At 43.7% G+C, this 13,235-nt stretch overlaps 1 protein-coding gene and 1 long non-coding RNA gene across 10 annotated transcripts in view; both read right to left on the bottom strand.

The window, feature by feature from the left end:
* Nucleotides 1-13,235, bottom strand: part of LOC143009796 (cell adhesion molecule CEACAM1-like) — a 23,767-nt gene continuing 10,532 nt past the window's right edge. For 2 of the 9 annotated variants that reach the window (XM_076161870.1, XM_076161876.1), the window contains exons 6-12: nt 11,549-11,716; nt 11,306-11,431; nt 3,188-3,354; nt 3,020-3,116; nt 2,822-2,926; nt 2,582-2,710; nt 1-2,454 (exon numbers count right to left, since the gene is read on the bottom strand). In XM_076161870.1, coding sequence (XP_076017985.1) covers nt 2,312-2,454; nt 2,582-2,710; nt 2,822-2,926; nt 3,020-3,116; nt 3,188-3,354; nt 11,306-11,431; nt 11,549-11,716 — 935 coding nt within the window. In that variant the 3' untranslated portion in view covers nt 1-2,311. Of the gene's footprint in view, nt 2,455-2,581; nt 2,711-2,821; nt 2,927-3,019; nt 3,117-3,187; nt 3,355-9,332; nt 10,205-10,337; nt 10,701-10,780; nt 10,891-11,058; nt 11,223-11,305; nt 11,432-11,548; nt 11,717-13,235 lie in introns of those variants that run through there. The other 7 variants (XM_076161871.1, XM_076161873.1, XM_076161872.1 and 4 more) reach the window with 7 other exon arrangements.
* On the bottom strand, nt 5,950-7,424 carry LOC143009798 (uncharacterized). The gene is made up of 2 exons (XR_012964727.1): nt 6,809-7,424; nt 5,950-6,675 (listed from the first exon to the last, which is right to left on the bottom strand). It is a non-coding gene; the product is annotated as an uncharacterized LOC143009798 (long non-coding RNA).

The following is a 13,235-nucleotide window of genomic DNA, read 5'->3' as shown; positions in this document are numbered from 1 at the left end:
TAATTTTTTTGGAATCAACTTCCTTCTCTTTAATCAACAGCTTTCAAATTAAAAACAAGATGAATTGTTTACATGAAAGTTACAATTATGGTAAAAAAAATATTTTCTAAATACATGGAAGGGAATCCACCGTTTGTCCTGGCAAAAAAAGCTTAGTGATCGAGAATTTAAACTCGAGAAAGTGCACGACGAAGATAAAGAGATTATAAAGTAAAACAGGAAATATCAGGCTAAAATCATATGATCAAATATTCAAGAAACAGCAGGGACTTGATTACACGTGCTCCTCCTTCTGTCTAACACACACAGACACACACACAGATGTTGTTTGTATTCTTTTTTTTTAAAGCCCTCCTCCCGTCTTTCCCAGAATCCCTTGTTGTTTCTCCCAGCGTGTTTGCAGGTTGCAGGGAGAGAGGGGAGGAGCCAAAATGTCAGAGGTCACCTTACAAAGAAATGTTTTGATCTTGTCCCTTCTTTCTGTTGTGCACCACAGAGCAGGGATGGATGTGAAGATGGAGGGATGGGCGTTGGAAGTTGTGTGTACGTGTCTAAACTCCCTCTCTCCTCTCTTGTGGTCAGACCTCTTCATCTGTTCCACCCTGGGAATAAAAACTCACTCAGTGAACATTTATAAGGTTGATGTTAGGTTTCATAAAGGACAAAAGACCATTTTGTTCTCGAATATAACCTAAAAAGCAGCTTAAAAGGTACAAATAGATGTATTAAAAAGCCTTAATCTATACAAATACACACTCTCACACAGGTCATGATGGACTGATATAAGATGCGTCCACACAGTTGAAACATCAGGTTCAGATAACTTACAGGCCTTTGGCGCCATCGAGTGGACAATGTGCAGCACAACCACAATCATAGAAGAACAAGTTACACTAAAGCAGTGCTTCTCAAATAGGGGGGCGCGGTAAAATGCCAGGGGGGCGCGTGTGACCCCGGGGAACATGCACGGCGAAACTACCGTTTGCTTTTTCATTGCAGTGGCGCTTTCACGCCTACGTGTAGTTTGCCATTTACTCTCATTATTAGAGCATGCAGGAAGTATTAGCTCCTCTGCTGTGGTGGTTTGCACCGAGCATGCGCACGCACGCGCGCGCGCGCGCACACAGACAGACACACACACACACACACAACAGAGCCGGAGTCAGGACAGAAAACACAGTGGAAAAATACTAACTGGGATGAAAAGAAAGGCAGAGAGAGACGGAGATAATGAAACAGACAAAAGTCTCCCGAAAGCTATAGAGCTGAGAGTTGCAGTATCATGCTTCAAACTCCACTTCGTAAAGTTGTGCAGTGCAAAACGTGTCTGGCTCATTGTAGCCATTAATCCTGACTTGATCATTTTGTTTAAAAAAAAAACAGCACAATGTTTTTTTCATTTTCGTTTTGTAAGTGAAAGTGTTTAATATGTTGTGCTCCTGAGGTCATGGTGCTGATCAATTTAATTAATTATTTATTCATTTTATTTTAGTTTATTTTTCAGTATCAAATGGCTAAATGAGTTGGTTGACAAATGTTTGGTAGAGTATAGTAAAATCAATTGTTTTTCTTTTTTTTTTTAGTTTTCCTTAAAGTTAATAAGGATACAATGTTATGCAGAGCAGTTACTCAGTGTGTTGCTCAACGACACTTCAGCAGGCCCAGAATCCAACTAGGAGACCTTCATATTCCCAAACCACTGCTCTACCATCCTCAGCTATTGGGGAAGGTAGAGCAGAGGTCTGCTGCAGTAAGAAGCAACCAAAAAGGTAAAAACAACAGGATAGCGGTGATCATTCCAGGCCTTAGCCTCGGCCTGGGAGCGTGTGTGAAGACGCACACATTCACACATTCAAATGAGATGTGATGGACAGATGATGAAAGTGGAACACTGCTCAGTGGCTTTTGCACAACTCTCCAAAGTCATTCTATCAGGCCAACAAAGTGATTGATGAGGATGGCGACCTTCGTCTGTGCATGTTAAAACAACAGTGGCTCTGATATCCCAGTGTTCTCCCAGTGTGGAACACGTCTCATCTCATCTCAGTCTGTTGGTTTCCTCAGCAGAGGAGGAATGAGTGGCGTCACCTAAACAGCACCAGCAGTGTATCGCCGTAACATTAACATCGTCTACATCAGAGAAAAACATTCCACTTCACTTCTCACTTCAGATCCTTTGGCTTGGGGCTCTGACACACAGCTACATCTGCTGTCCACTACCGGATCTTAAGCCTTTAGTTTGACAAATACAAACACACAAATGATGTTTCTAACCTCCTGGTGTGCTTTGGATGGTGTTCTCTCTATATTGTTAGACTCTCTCTCTGTCTGAGGATTTGTCTACATTCCCTGGATCATCTTCTGCATCTGGTCCTCTGATTGGCTCTCCTGTTGGCCCGCCGCTTGGGCCTCCTGTTGGCTCTCCTGTTGGGCTCTCCAGCAATGGGAAGTTCTCTGTGAAACAATAGAAGAAGTGCCACAGTTTTAGCTCACTGCTCTGTGCTTCAATCCTCATTCCTCTTGGTTTAGCTTCACTCATGTTTGTTTGTTTGTTTGTTTGGTCCTTTGGCAGAGCGTTTACCTGGAGTCTTCCTTTCTGCAGGTGCCTGAGGGCCATTGAGTTCATTATCGATGACTTTCGGCTGGACCTGATTGTCTACATCAACCACATTTTCTGGTTTGTCAGGAACGCCGAACCAACCTAAGCGGACTAGAGAAACTCCACTCAAACAAATGTCACAGAAACATCACCAAATATGACCAAAACCTAAAAAGATGAATGTGCCAAATAATGTAAACACAATGCTTCCTGGCTTCTCACCTGTTCTACACTTGCATAGGAAAAATGCAACTGCCACGACTAACAAGAGGACCAGGACCCCGACAAAGAATCCGACCAGGAATCCGATCTCGAAAGACAGGACGTCTTCAACATCAACAATAATGAGCAGGTTAATAACATCAAGCACACAAAGATATTCAGACTCCAGACTGCACCACACTGAGCGCCATAACTCACTCAGCCTTTTAAACGGGTTGACGATGCGTTCGCTTCTTTCCTCGCTGACATCGTTCTTCACAACACAGCTGAACTCACCATCATCACCATGTTTCTCCTAGAAAGAGTTAAAATGATCTCAGAATCATTCATCACCGCTTAAACACACACACACACACACACACACACCTGAGTTATGTGGAGCGTCTTGAGCGAGGAGATGGACGCCCGGTCACCTGAGCTCCAGTCGTAGGTGACCGGTTCTGCGTGTGTAGTGTCTCCATCACAGGTCAGCACGCAGCGTGTAAATGCCAGGTGACATGACCCGGACACGGTAGGTTTAGGGACAGGAGCAGCTGTTGTTAGAGAGAATTAAAGGGTTAAAAACATTCAAACACACAACCTCCAGCCTCCACACCGTGATTCCCCCACTTACACAGGACCGAGACATGAGTGCTGCCGGCGCCCTTGTTGTTGATCTCCGCCTTGTACATGCCGCTGTCCTCCAGAGTCAGAGCTTTGATCATCAGGACCCCTGTGGTTCTGTTGAGCTCACATCGATCTTCAAACACGGGTGAAACACAAAACAAACCTCAGAGGGAATCCTGACCCCCCGTGACCCCCTCAACCCCTTCATTCATTCATTCATTCATTCACCGTTTACGTCTGGTTGTACCTTTGAAACGTTCGTAGACTGTAACCCCATCAGCGTCCCAGTCCACGACTAACAAGCTTCCAGACGCCCCGGTAAACGCCCACTCCCCACTTCTGATGACTTCGTTCCCAGCAGGTGGTCCGGGGTGAAGCGTGACCTCAGCTCCTACTTTCGTGGTCAGCGTCTGAACTGTGAGGATGAAGGAGAAGACCCATCGGGGAAAAAAGTGACTCCACTATTTAGATTTGCTCCTCCTGGTTGATTGATACGTTCTGAGCCAGAGAGTGTCAACCTCAGAGGTGCCGTTGGTGTTTACTCCCAATAAGTACACACTTTGATCACACACACCTTTGCTCTGGTGTACAGTTTAGCTCTAATATGATTCAAACGTCTGTGTTAGACTGGAGGACTCACGTTGGGATCTGAACCATTCAGTTCCTTTTTTTTTCTCCTTCCTTTTCTTCTTCTGCACTTATTTAGCCGAAGGGGCAACGCCTTGATTTCTGTTAGCTCTCAAATGCCTTAAACGCACCTTAAAGAAGTAAACTAATCTCCTTAAGGGTGTATTGACATCAGTTTACCCTTTAGATTTCTTATTTTCTGCACATTTACATGAATATGCAACATTTTGAGACGAGGCACCCTGTTTGACCTCTATCTCTGTATTTAGCGTCAATATTAGAGTTCCTGCTCTTACACACACACATAATATGCAACACACACTCCCTTATCACTCATACACACAAACACACACTGATCTACTCTATTCTACTTTGAATCAATATTAGCTGCTTACCCGCGCTGTACCGCGCGCTGATTAAAAGGAGCGCGATAGTAATCCTCATCTCCATTATCATCATCTCCGTCTTTTTGACTCCGTGGTCGCGCACAAAAATGTAGAGCAGTAGGAAACTAGCTAACACCTACTTCCTGTATGAAAGCGAAAGTAAAGAACAACTTCAGAACAACGACGTCATTCGAACATTTAAAAAATAAAATGTTCCGTTACCTCTTTCTATATGAACAAAATAAATAACAACTATTTGACTTTTTTCTTATAAATATGAACGTCACATTACTTCACTATGTTTACTGAACAGGCGCGCGCGGTGCCGAAGTCACTCACACACACACACGCACGTCATGACGTTACTATTCCCAACTTTCATAAACGTGTCTCAGCCAACGTTTTTATCCACAATTTATAGGTCATATAACCCAAACTCTAACTCTAAAACAACCTTTACCTGATACATGTTCACTTTTTAGTCATTCAGACCGGGAAATGCCTCATGATTTGCAAATAAGGTTGGTGTCACTTTGCGTTTTTCCCGCTAGATGTCGCCAGATACCGGGCCTGGATGTGACTGTGCCTCAGGCTGCTGGGAAATGTTACATTAATAAAGTAAAATCCACCTGCTTGTTACTTTGTAGATTCTTAGTGGTTACGTGGCAAAAAAAATGTTAATGCTTCCATTGTGAGCTCTGTGATCGAGAATTTCCACTCTACAAAGTGCACAAGGGCCGCGGACGACGAAGATGAGGGTAGATTCTAAAATTACACACACAAACGTTGCAGAGGAGGAGCCAAAATGTCAGAGGTCACCTGACGAAGTGTTCTGATCTTTTTCCATCTTCTCGTCGTTCACCACTTCATCTCCATCCACCCAGGAGGTGATACTAAGATACTTTATTAAACGTCGTTTTGCATGCAATTCACAGCAAATCGCACACAATTGAAATTTATCTTAACCACACACACACAAACACGTGCATTACAGAGGGGGTGCAGGGCAGCCATTATACGGCGCCCATGGAGCAGTTGGGGGTTCGGTTCGGCCTTGCTCACGTGCACCTCGGCAGTGCCCTGGACTGAAACTGGCAACTCACCGGCTACCTGTCCACTTACTTGGTCCATACGGGACTCGAACCGGCGACCCTCCGGTTCCCAAGCTGAATCCCTATGGACTGAGCTACTGCCGCGCCCGTGAAGATAGGGGGATGGGCTGTGGGTGTGTGCGTTTTCTCTCAGAATAGGTTGTGTGTCTCTCTTGTGGTCAGATCTCTTCATCTGTTCCACCCTGGGAATAAAAACTCACTCAGTGAACATTTATAAGGTTGATGTTAGGTTTCATACAGGACAAAAGACCATTTAGTTCTCGTATTCAAATATATTTCAAAAAGCAGCTTAAAAGGTACAAATAGATGTATTAAAAAGCCTTAATCTATACAAATACACACTCTCACACAGGTCATGATGGACTGATATAAGATGCGTCCACACAGTTGAAACATCAGGTTCAGATAATTTACAGGCCTTTGGGTCAACCTGGTTAAGTTGATATTTGGCGCCATCGAGTGGACAATGTGCAGCACAACCACAATCATAGAAGAACAAGTTACACTAAAGTCCTACCTAATGTTTTGACTAGAACAGAATACATGGCACTTATTTATCACATTTATCCAAAGTGCTTCACAGTGACATCTCACTCACTCACAAGCTGGAGGAGTTACACAGTGTGTTGCTCAATGACACTTCATCAGGCCCAGAATCCAACTAGGAGACCTTCATATTCCCAGACCACTGCTCTACCATCCTCAGCTATTGGGGAAGGTAGAGCAGAGGTCTGCTGCAGTAAGAAGCAACCAAAAAGGTAAAAACATAGAACAGGATAGCGGTGATCATTCCAGGCCTTAGCCTCGGCCTGGGAGCGTGTGTGAAGACGCACACATTCACACATTCAAATGAGATGTGATGGACAGATGATGAAAGTGGAACACTGCTCAGTGGCTTTTGCACAACTCTCCAAAGTCATTCTATCAGGCCAACAAAGTGATTGATGAGGATGGCGACCTTTGTCTGTGCATGTTAAAACAACAGTGGCTCTGATATCCCAGTGTTCTCCCAGTGTGAAACACGTCTCATCTCATCTCAGTCTGTTGGTTTCCTCAGCAGAGGAGGAATGAGTGGCGTCACCTAAACAGCACCAGCAGTGTATCGCCGTAACATTAACATCGTCTACATCAGAGAAAAAGAAGAAGAAGTGCCACAGTTTTAGCTCACTGCTCTGTGCTTCAATCCTCATTCCTCTTGGTTTAGCTTCACTCATGTTTGTTTGTTTGTTTGTTTGGTCCTATGGCAGAGCGTTTACCTGGAGTCTTCCTTTCTGCAGGTGCCTGAGGGCCATTGAGTTCATTATCGATGACTTTCGGCTTGACCAAATTGTCTACATCAACCACATTTTCTTTATCGTCAGCAACGCCTGACCGACCTCTAAAAAGTAATTCAGGGGACGTTTTACCACCAATTAATTAGATGCATGGTTGCAAGATAAAAATTCTAATTTATTGATTTAGATCAATTTTTTAAGTTGCAAACATTATTTTGATGAGTTGTGTTTACATAATAATGTTGGTAATTACATCAACTTAATATTGTGTGTAATTTAGACTCAAATTTCTGCGTTAATTGATTCAAAACAAAATTCAAGTTGTAGTAACTTAATGAAATTGGCTTGGTAACTTAATTTTTCTCCACCTTGAGTTCAAGTCCCCTCCCCCCCACGTAACATGCCTGGACAAATTCAGACAGTTAAGACTGTGTGTTAGAGGACCTGTAGCTGAAGAAATAAGTAACAAAGGAAATTTTCAAGGTGACTATAATTTCATTTACAAATAAATTCTACTAAAGCAATGTATTTGGGCATATTCTCAATTGTAATATGACCAATAGTGGACCCATGCACAGACGTTAGGCTACACCTGCTAATACAGTTGATGGAATATGTTGTACTACTATATGTAGCTAACGCTAGTCATATTTAGCAGTGTAATTTGGCCATCCAACCCTTTATTTTAGCATAACAGTGAAGAATGATAAAGTTTCATTTGACAAATCTGCTCAGCTAGAGAGGGCTTTTCATTTGTGCTGTGGGGAGGAAAATCATGATTAATTGCTTATTTGTGTAACTGTCAACTACATTGTGTAATCTAAATTCATTTGCTCATTTCATCCAATGTTGCTTTTATGTCTATGTTAGGTGAGATATTTGTATTGTAAATTGGACTTTGGTTACTATTGTGATAAAACTTACAGTTTGGAAAAACTAGTTGATACAACTAAATTTTTTGAGTAATCAACTTTAAAACTTGTGTTAATGCTACCAAATTATTAAGTAAGCGGTAATTAAAATACGTTTGATTGTAGCGGAAATGCTATTTCCCCTAACTCAATGTAGTTTGTTGGTTAAACATAATTTCATTAGAAGTTGTCGTAACTCAAAAAGATTGATGCAAACTGTTGCGTTAATTTTCTTTGTTGAGCCAATGCTTTTGTTTTTAGAGTAAGAGGACTAGAGAAACTCCACTCAGACAAACGTCACAGAAACATCACCAAATATGACCAAAACCTAAAAAGATGAATGTGCCGAATAATGTAAACACAGTACTTCCTGGCTTCTCACCTGTTCTACGCTTGTATAGGAAAAATGCGACTGCCAACACCGCGACTGACAAGAAGACCGCGACCCCGAATCCGATCCCGATCCTGATCCCGATCCTGGTCTCGATCCCGACAGACAGGTCGTCTTCAACATCAACAATAATGAGCAGGTTAATAACAACAAGCACACAAAGATATTCAGACTCCAGACTGCACCACACTGAGCGCCATAACTCACTTGTCGTTTTAAACGGGTTGGCGATGCGTTCGCTTCTTTCCTCGCTGACATCGTTCTTCACAACACAGCTGAACTCACCATCATCACCATGTTTCTCCTAGAAAGAGTTAAAATGATCTCAGAATCATTCATCACCGCTTAAACAATCACACACACACACACACACACACACACACACACACACACACACACACACACACACACACACACACACACACACACACACACACACACACACACACACACACACACACACACACACGACGTTACCATTCCCAACTTTCATAAACGTGTCTCAGCCACAGTTTTTAAACACAATTTATAGGTCATATAACCCAAACTCTAACTCTAAAACAACCTTTACCTGATACACGTTCACTTTTTAGTCATTCAGACCGGGAAATGCCTCAGAATTTGCAAATAAGGTTGGTGTAATTGTCACCTCGCATTATGCCCGCTAGATGTCGCCAGATACCGGGCCTGGATGTGACTGTGCCTCAGGCTGCTGGGAAATGTTACATTAATAAAGTAAAATCCACCTGCTTGTTACTTTGTCGATTTTTGGTGGTAATGTGGCAAACAAATGTTAATGCTTCCATTGTGAGCTTAGTGATCGAGAATTTCCACTCTACAAAGTCGGAAGGGCCGCGGACGACGAAGATAGGGGTAGATTCTAAAATCACACACACACAAAAGTTGCAGAGCGAGAGAGGGGAGGAGCCAAAATGTCAGAGGTCACCTGACAAAGTGTTTTCCCTTCTTCCTGTCGTTTACCACTTCATCTCCATCCATCCAGGAGGTGAAGATAGAGGGATTGGCTGGGTGTGTGTGTGTGTGTGTGTGTGTTTTCCCTCGGAATAGGTTGTGTGTACGTGTCTAAACTCCCTCTCTCCTCTCTTGTGGTCAGATCTCTTCATCTGTTCCACCCTGGGAATAAAAACTCACTCAGTGAACATTTATAAGGTTGATGTTAGGTTTCATAAAGGACAAAAGACCATTTAGTTCTCGAATTCAAATATATTTTAAAAAGCAGTTTAAAAGGTACAAATAGATGTATTAAAAAGCCTTAATCTATACAAATACACACTCTCACACAGGTCATGATGGACTGATATAAGATGCGTCCACACAGTTGAAACATCAGGTTCAGATAACTTACAGGCCTTTGGGTCAACCTGGTTAAGTTGATATTTGGCGCCATCGAGTGGACAATGTGCAGCACAACCACAATCATAGAAGAACAAGTTACACTAAAGTCCTACCTAATGTTTTGACTAGAACAGAATACATGGCACTTATTTATCACATTTATCCAAAGTGCTTCACAGTGACATCTCACTCACTCACAAGCTGGAGGAGTTACACAGTGTGTTGCTCAATGACACTTCATCAGGCCCAGAATCCAACTAGGAGACCTTCATATTCCCAGACCACTGCTCTACCATCCTCAGCTATTGGGGAAGGTAGAGCAGAGGTCTGCTGCAGTAAGAAGCAACCAAAAAGGTAAAAACATAGAACAGGATAGCGGTGATCATTCCAGGCCTTTGCCTCGGCCTGGGAGCGTGTGTGAAGACGCACACATTCACACATTCAAATGAGATGTGATGGACAGATGATGAAAGTGGAACACTGCTCAGTGGCTTTTGCACAACTATCCAAAGCCATTCTAACAGGCCAACAAAGTGATTGATGAGGATGGCGACCTTCGTCTGTGCATGTTAAAAACAACAGTGGCTCTGATATCCCAGTGTTCTCCCAGTGTGGAACACGTCTCATCTCATCTCAGTCTGTTGGTTTCCTCAGCAGAGGAGGAATGAGTGGCGTCACCTAAACAGCACCAGCAGTGTATCGCCGTAACATTAACATCGTCTACATCAGAGAAAAAGAAGAAGAAGTGCCACAGTTTTAGCTCACTGCTCTGTGCTTCAATCCTCATTCCTCTTGGTTTAGCTTCACTCATGTTTGTTTGTTTGTTTGTTTGGTCCTATGGCAGAGCGTTTACCTGGAGTCTTCCTTTCTGCAGGTGCCTGAGGGCCATTGAGTTCATTATCGATGACTTTCGGCTTGACCAAATTGTCTACATCAACCACATTTTCTATATCGTCAGCAACGCCTGACCGACCTCAGAGGACTAGAGAAACTCCACTCAGACAAACGTCACAGAAACATCACCAAATATGACCAAAACCTAAAAAGATGAATGTGCCGAATAATGTAAACACAGTACTTCCTGGCTTCTCACCTGTTCTACGCTTGTATAGGAAAAATGCGACTGCCAACACCGCGACTGACAAGAAGACCGCGACCCCGAATCCGATCCCGATCCTGGTCCCGATCCTGGTACCGATCCCGACAGACAGGTCGTCTTCAACATCAACAATAATGAGCAGGTTAATAACAACAAGCACACAAAGATATTCAGACTCCAGACTGCACCACACTGAGCGCCATAACTCACTTGTCGTTTTAAACGGGTTGGCGATGCGTTCGCTTCTTTCCTCGCTGACATCGTTCTTCACAACACAGCTGAACTCACCATCATCACCGTGTTCCTCCTAGAAAGAGTCAAAGTGACCTCAGAATCATTCATCACCGCTTAACACACACACACACACACACACACACACACACACACACACACACACACACACACACACACACACACACACACACACACACACACACACACACACACACACACACACACACACACACACACACACCTGAGTTATGTGGAGCTTCTTGAGCGAGGAGATGGACGCCCGGTCACCTGAGCTCCAGTCGTAGGTGACCGGTTCTGCGTGTGTAGTGTCTCCATCACAGGTCAGCACGCAGCGTGTTAATGCCAGGTCACATGACTCAGACACGGTAGGTTTAGGGACAGGAGCTGTTGTTGTTAGAGAGAATTAAAGGGTTAAAAACATTCAAACACACAACCTCCAGCCTCCACACCGTGATTCCCCCACTTACACAGGACCGAGACATGAGTGCTGCCGGCGCCCTTGTTGTTGATCTCTGCCTTGTACACGCCGCTGTCCTCCAGAGTCAGAGCTTTGATCATCAGGACCCCTGTGGTTCTGTTGAGCTCACATCGATCTTCAAACACACGGGTGAAGGTTAGAAACACAAAAACAAACCTCAGAGGGAATCCTGACCCCCTGTGACCCCCTCGACCCCTTCATTCATTCATTCGCTGTTTACGTCTGGTTGTACCTTTGAAACCTTGGTAGACTGTAACCCCAGCGGCGTCCCAGTCCAGGACTAACAAGCTTCCAGACGCCCCGGTAAACGCCCACTCCCCACTTCTGATGACTTCGCTCCCAGCAGGTGGTCCGGGGTGAAGCGTGACCTCAGTTCCAACTTTCCTGGTCAGCGTCTGACCTGTGAGGACGGAGGAGAAGACGCATCGGGGAAAAATGTAGTGCCGTTGGTGTTTCCTTGCAACATGTACACACACCTTTGCTCTGATGTAGTTTAGCTCCAATATGATTCTAACGTCTGTGTTAGACAGGGGTGTCAAACTCAACTACACAGAGGGCCAAAATACAAAACTGGGACTCAGTCGCGGGCCAGACTCCATATTTCTTGAAAAATGGACTACAGTTGTGCATGTTTTCCCTTCTCTCTAGATATATGATGATCACCTTTTCATTTGGAAACATACTGAAGTTTAGCTTAAACATTCAATCTGGAACAAGCACAGCTTAATATTATAAATAGGCTCTTATTTTATCTTAATGCCCTTTATTGCTTTGCGTTATTCACTTTGCTGCTGTAACATGTGAATGTCCCCGTTGCGGCACGAATAAAGGATTATCTTATCTTATCTTATATCTTAAAACACATGACAAATGGATATTCAAATAAGAGATACACCAGTGGCATTCGTTACTTGTTTTTTTTTTTTAAATAAATAAAAGAAAATACTATGCCTCTCTCTATCTGTAACCTTTCAAGTTCATTTTCAATAGCAAACTTTTTTTTCCACAAGACAACCAAAACAATATAATTTCCTTCAATGAAAATCCAACAATTCAACTATTCACAGTCCATGCCTTGGAGTAGCAAGACAAAAGTGCATAAAGACTCAGAGGCTCAGTTTGCTTCACTCTGATGCACACAGATACGTGCTGCCGAACATAGAGAGCATTTGGGCAGCTTGGGGACGGAGTTGGGGAATTGTGTCGGGGATGAAACGAGGAAACAGGTCATACTTTGACTTTGAGCGTCACTGAAGTTCAATCAGCTCCATTTGGAGGTTGGTAAGTGCGCGTTCCACGTCAACTGCAAACTGATTACTAAGCAGTCCAAACTTACATTTCTTGGCTTCAAAGTCGACAAATCGCCGGGTAAACTCGGCGCTGAGTCCGTAGAGTTATTCAGCAAACTGTGCACTTGGCAACACGGAGGTGGAGATCTGCTCTTTCATGGTTTGGCAGCACGGGAAATGGCTTTAAAAGTTTCCTTGCAGCATCCGAGTCTCCCACAGGAACAACTGGGTTTAAAAAGCCCTCACTGCAGCGTACATGTCTGTGATGACGCGGCCCCGCCCTGAAGCTGCAGGTTGAGCACACCAAGATGGCTCGTGAAGTCGCAGACAACGCACTCGCAGAGCATTCTGGGATGTGCAGTATTAGCGGTTTATGCGCTCTGTACCGGCGGGCCAGCTCTAATAGACATCTGGTATTATCTTGCGGGCCAAATATGTAAATACACTGCGGGCCTGAGTTTGACACCACAAGGAAGGGAGGAAGAAAAAAAGTTTGACGTCTTACACTGTAAGACATCAAACTTTTTTACTCTTCCTTCCTTTTGTTCTCATGCACTTATTTAGCCGAAGGGGCAACGCCTTGATTTCCGTTAGCTCTCAAATGACTTAAACGCACCTTAAATAAGTTAA

The sequence above is a fragment of the Genypterus blacodes genome, unplaced genomic scaffold (genome assembly GCF_046128005.1).
Source record: "Genypterus blacodes isolate CSIRO-AG114 ecotype Tasmania unplaced genomic scaffold, CSIRO-AGI_Gbla_v1 ptg000117l_1, whole genome shotgun sequence".
Classification (NCBI taxonomy): Eukaryota; Metazoa; Chordata; class Actinopteri; order Ophidiiformes; family Ophidiidae; genus Genypterus; species Genypterus blacodes.
This window is presented reverse-complemented; position numbering and strand designations above follow the sequence as displayed.